Here is a 6,000-nt window from a genome sequence, read left to right on the forward strand (position 1 = left end):
TTTCTGGAACCGAAGTGCATCTCACATAATATCCATCCGACTTCCGTTGTTTTCACTTTCGTTATTAAAAACTCCGTTTAAAAGAATTATTTTTACATTTAGGTTATTGAAGCGAATTATGATTATATATTATCACTAAAATAGTATACCGTGATGAATTGAACGGAGTTTCGTATCGATCTTTCTGTCAGTCTGTAAGCGTACTATTTTGTGCGCAATAATACAAGTATATGTGATTCGACAACAATTGTAAACATTGGCGAAATGCTTCTTACAAAGTTACTTTTTGGAGTGTTTATGAGGTCGGATCATGCAGTTTGCACACATCAACGGAAAGATTACAATCCAATGCATTTGCCATTGTCAACCGTTTGGAATGTCAATTAGGCGATGAGTGAGTTTTTAGCATGTTTCTTTCAATTTTATTAATTCAAAAATGGCTGCCCCCATCGTCATGAAATGACATGTGTTCGAGTTTTGATATTTCTAGATATGTAAAAAAAATACTATTTAAGCGTAACTTGCCCTCATCAATGTCGATATAATTAACTAGTTACATAATTTTCCGCCGAAATACGTTGAATAAACATCATTCAGATTTTTGAAAATAATGTCTATTTTTGTGTTAAAATCGCTTTGTATTTTGATTGATTTTGTCGATGGTATGAAATTTTGCTGCACAAAATTGGTAGCAGTTTGAAGGAAAACCATCCTTTTAAGCAAATATGTAAACATTTTCAATGTGGCACTCTTCGTTTAGTCAAATTTGAGTTCAAAGCTAGGGGTCCCACATTTTTCAAACTGAAGCCTCTACATGAACTTTAACATAAGATTTGCTAACCTAGTTGTAAATTGGAAAGGAAATGCGTTCTTCTATATATAAAATACTTAAAATGTGACAGGGAAATTAGACAATTCATAATTAAGTAACCAGGCACATTAATTCATTCAAGCATACAAGTTTAAATGAAAATAGATTTATCAATAAATAGTGATAACATTATTATTTTATACAAAACAAATACTTGATTTCATGGTCGTTTATTGAAGAACTCCGACAGACTGGAGTAAACGTCTCAAACTCCGCTTTGTTTTTGGTGATCAAGGGCTTACCGTCTGAGTTTTTCATTATGAAAATGTTCCTGAGACCATCTTTGCCATCCCAGTCAAGGATCGTTCTAAGACGCATGAGGATGAGTCTACATCCAGCTATAATATTTTATGTTGTTGCTGCCTTGCCAATATGATTTTACACAAGAACACTCAGTGACTGAAATTCCATAATCTGGCGGGTCTTGTTTTCCTCCTGCGCAGTTATATCACTGAAAACATAAGACAAATGCTCTTTAAATTTGATGTTTACCTACTAGTTATATTAAAGTACCGGTAGGTCCAAGTACTTCAATAATTTCAGTCAAAGGAAATAATGCAAAATAACAAACTGTGTATCAATAATTTTAAGCATTGTATTTCTTAGCAGAAATGTTCTTTTCTGATGTAGTTGGCTTAAATTAGCCTTTTCAGAGTTGTTTCTATAAATTGAAAACATTTTCTTCATGTTATTTAATAAAACAATTATATACTGACTTCCAATACACAAGAACTTTTTTATGAGTAGCATCTGACGTTAGTGTTTCATGGGAAGTGTGACATTATCCACAATGATATGTAAGTGTCATTGCTTTTATTTATTCAGACATTCATGACATAGCATGACATCACTAGTATTTTATATGATGCACACTTTCAAACTAGATTAATAAGTAAGCGGAAAAACCACACGTATACATTCTTCATCAAAATGTTAATACCAAATACATGTATTATCCCTACTGGATACGAAAACGACTTTTAATGTTACACTTTATTACTTAAGACATAGGCTCTACATTAAAAATTACACATCAGTGAAATACCTTCTTCGTTTCCATCTAATAAGCCTGTCTTGCAGCGTCTGCTGGGAAAATAATTGACACTTGTTGCATGGTCCTTCCCGTGCGAATTAAATTTTCTATAAGTTCGGAATACTTATCATTGGAACATTCAGTGTTGACTTAAAGTAGTTTAACCTTCATGGACCACCAATCTTGTCGGCCATTGCCGGAAAGGTGATAGATAAATATGCATTTGTTTGGATAACTATACGTAATGTATGAGATCACATAATTAGTGCTCCTTGGCATATCATTTTGACATAATATACTTTTGTTGTTTCTTTCAGAAAAAAAACAACATCACTTGGTAATAAAATTAAATCATGCTGCCCATGATATCCATGCTTTTGCAACATAGCATTTTCTAACATGGCATCTTTTCTTTTAAAAAAATGGAAGCAAATATTAGCCTGATTATATAGTACAAAATCACTGACAGGGTGCACTTTTCCTTCAAGATCTACTTTACTCCCATTATGAACCAGGGAACTGTGTTATACTTAAATAACAAATATAACATAATGATTAATTAAAAATTAATAATCCATGTACCTGCCTCTTCCAAGCTTTGTGTTGATATCAAAACATACAATTCGGCATCGCACAAACAAAATTCAACTCCATTCCCTTTGTCTGCCTACCAACAAGATTAAATTGTGTAATTGGCACGGGTCCTACACGACATTCTTGAAAGTGGGAAAAATTATTGTCAATCTGCCATCAACATTTCCATCAATAAGTTGACTTTTATCATTAAATAACTCCAGTAACATTATTATGTTCCACAAACAATAACACTGCTGTGAACCATTCTCTTTTGATATGACAGTTTGTTTTCTCTTATAACGGCCAAACCTGTCAAGTTGAGTGTCGGCCATATGTGTTGTCATTTTATGTAGGTTGCGGATCCTACATATAGCATTTCATAGCGATATTATCGAATGTTCGTAGTTTTCCACACATACAGGAAAATTTTCGGAGTGGCGGATATGTACGAAATATTCGCGCGATATTGAACGAAGTTCATAAGAGTGCTAATACTTTTAATAGGGCATCCAAATATTAAAACCAATAATATGCAAACAGTGTTTTTTTTCGAAGCACACAAAATGCACTTGGCTAGTTGTTTTAATGATATTTATATTAATTAGATTGACAAGTATTGTAATATACTTTGTAAACGCCAACTGCCTGAGCTTCTTGAGGTTGTGTCACTATCGAAGTGCCTTCGTCGTTCTGAAACTAAATATCGTGGATCTAAGAAACAAAAATACGCATTCGCAATTACGTTTAAGTAATAATAATGAGTTCATAACAGAAACAAGAAATATTAGTTTATTTCGACTCAAAGCATTCAAAGCTTATGGTCATAAATGTACATAACCAATAATTAATATGTGTTTCAATTAAATGCAATACATAAAACATTTCAAAGATAGATCAATTTACAAAGACAGGAAATAAAAATGTCTTCAAGAAAATGTCACACGAATGAGGCTGATTTGAACTTATCACACAATGTAAAACCGTAATTTTATAATTGCAACAAGTATAACTTAACTCTGTTCTTCTTTTCTCTGTGAAAACTATTTTATTCTTCATTAATAATACATGTTTTCGTAGTTAATGCATTTTAAACAAAAATTGAAGTTTGTTTAATTTTGAACTAATTAAGTAGTTCGATCAGTTTAAACATACATGTTATTAGACGCTGTCTATACTTTTGAATTAACGTTTTTCTTACATTAGCGTAATAAGAGCATTTAAGAAAATATGTGTAAAACATATGGGGGGCGTTGTCGGATTTCTTTAATTGCAAAGTTGGATAAATGCAAGGGGAGACTATCTCACCTATGCTATTCTTTCTTTTCCCTAACAACATCGAACTCTTTTTGAGTAATAACAATGAAAACATGATAACTTTAGACCAGCTATCTATTTATCTGTTATTGTTTGCATCTTTAGATAATCTATACGAATATTATGATCGATGGAAGCTGAAAGTCAATGTACAAAAATACGAAGGTAGTCATATATAAAAAAAAGGGTGGAAATAATTCACAGAACGAGCCAATATTCGCCAAAGCGTTCATAGAATATTTTTAAAACGAATACTTGGTGTCAAAATGAGTATTTCTTATTCAGCTGTATACGGAGAACTAGTGCGATACCCGTTGCCGGTATATATAAATCGCTTTGTTCGAATTATAAAATATTTTATAAAATTGTTAACTGTTGAACAAACTAATTGTATATTATATAGTACACTATGTTATATGAGAAACGATGCCTAAAATAAAATACGATGTAACAATTGGATAACCATTTTAGAGCATGGTTAATTTTCAGCATTACTGTTTCCTCACAAATATCATAACTACATGTACAACAAAAATTGGCGAATCTAAATTTTTTTTTTTTTGTCAATTTACCAAAACGTGACAAAATCCGTTAAATAAAATCAACAACTTAAATTTAAGAAAGAAAGATTAAGACTTTCGCCCCACATATTAACAATTGAATCTGTGACACATATTAATATTCCTAAAAACGAACGCAAATGTAATATATTTAGCTCAAATGATATCGAAGACGATTATCATTTTGTAATTGTATGTCCTCTTTATACCGATGTTTGAAACATCTATATTGACACATTCTTTTATTACCGACCTAGTATGCATACATGTATTCTTCTTTTGTTAACAAATACTTCAACCAAAGTCCTAAATACACTCGCGATATATTGTAAAAAATGCTTTTAAAATGAGAATTGATGCATTTAATGCAAACGTTGAGTCATATAAAAGCCTAAGTGCATTTTTAACACCTTATTACATTTGTATTTACTATGTTGGTCACTTCCGCATTACTATTAATGTGCTTATGGCTTATAAATTGTCATTTTTGTATATTTTTCGATGAACTTGAATTGTTCGAGTTATATGAATAAACTTTCTGTTGTGTTCTGTTCGTTTCGATATCATTTAGGTTGCATACCACAAATATTCGTTGGGATTTCTGGGAAGGGTCGTCATCTCTGGGAAGGGTCGTCATCTAATGTTGTTAAAACTTGTGACCCAACCCTTTTGATTTTTTCTATACATTCGATAGCATCAATTTGTAGTATATCTACTCTACGCACTATGCACCATATGTATATTTGTATGAATGCATGTACGAGAGAAAATGCAATAAAATATTATTAAAGTTAATGTGTTGATATCTGACTATGTTCTTGTGTCTTCCCGTTTTTATAAATAATTCAGACGAGATATATAATTAACACATAGTGTTCATATGCTTGTTATTTCCAACAATAACAAAATACGCTGATCTAGTCCAAATACTAGTTTAAGCTACTCGCATAAAATAATTGAGATAGATGATATGACATTCACATTTCAGTCAGTAAAGTATTTTTGTTATCAGTTTTTTAGTAACGGGATAAAAGGATTAGTGTTCACAAATTCAGGAAAAACATACATTCGTACAACCGATTTGCTTACGAATGACCGTACTTCCGATGACCTATTGCTTGCATTGCTTTGCGTTCAATTGCTTATCTCTGTAATAATGCAACTTGGTCCTGCTTAACATTCTATAATTTCACAAAGAAGTAAACGATCCTGACGTATATGTCATAATATCTGTCTAAATAAATAATTACAACACGATCCCCCTAAAATTAAAACAACAAAAAGAACACAAACAAAGCCCATGGATACTAATCGATTCAATGACAAAACACAAAAATAAATATTAAGAAGAAGTGATAACAGAAAATCAACATAATTATATTTCTAAGGCTATTGGCAGAAGCGAACGCATCCTTAGAGTGGAAATAAATTCAGAAACACGTATCGGGTAAACTACTATATTTTAAGATCTGGCAAGCAACCATTTTACCAATCGAAAGTACAATCCTCAATCAGTTTTCTTTTTCATCATTTGTTGGAGGCATAATTTATACAATGCCCCTTGCATTGTTCTTTTTTTTTAAATTGCCCAGTTTCAGAAGAATCCTGATTTAAATCTTTTTTAATCCTCGTTATTCAATAAAAAA

The 6,000-nt window shown here is 31.6% G+C and overlaps 1 protein-coding gene across 1 annotated transcript in view; it reads right to left on the reverse strand.

The window, feature by feature from the left end:
* The window catches only part of LOC127877111 (atrial natriuretic peptide receptor 1-like), a 35,062-nt gene that overhangs the window by 24,326 nt on the left and 4,736 nt on the right, over positions 1–6,000 (reverse strand). Inside the window, exon 8 of the mRNA XM_052422764.1 lies at positions 3,108–3,176. Coding sequence (XP_052278724.1) covers positions 3,108–3,176 — 69 coding nt within the window. The remainder of the gene's footprint in view (positions 1–3,107; positions 3,177–6,000) is intronic.

The sequence above is a fragment of the Dreissena polymorpha genome, chromosome 4, assembly GCF_020536995.1.
Source record: "Dreissena polymorpha isolate Duluth1 chromosome 4, UMN_Dpol_1.0, whole genome shotgun sequence".
Classification (NCBI taxonomy): domain Eukaryota; kingdom Metazoa; phylum Mollusca; class Bivalvia; order Myida; family Dreissenidae; genus Dreissena; species Dreissena polymorpha.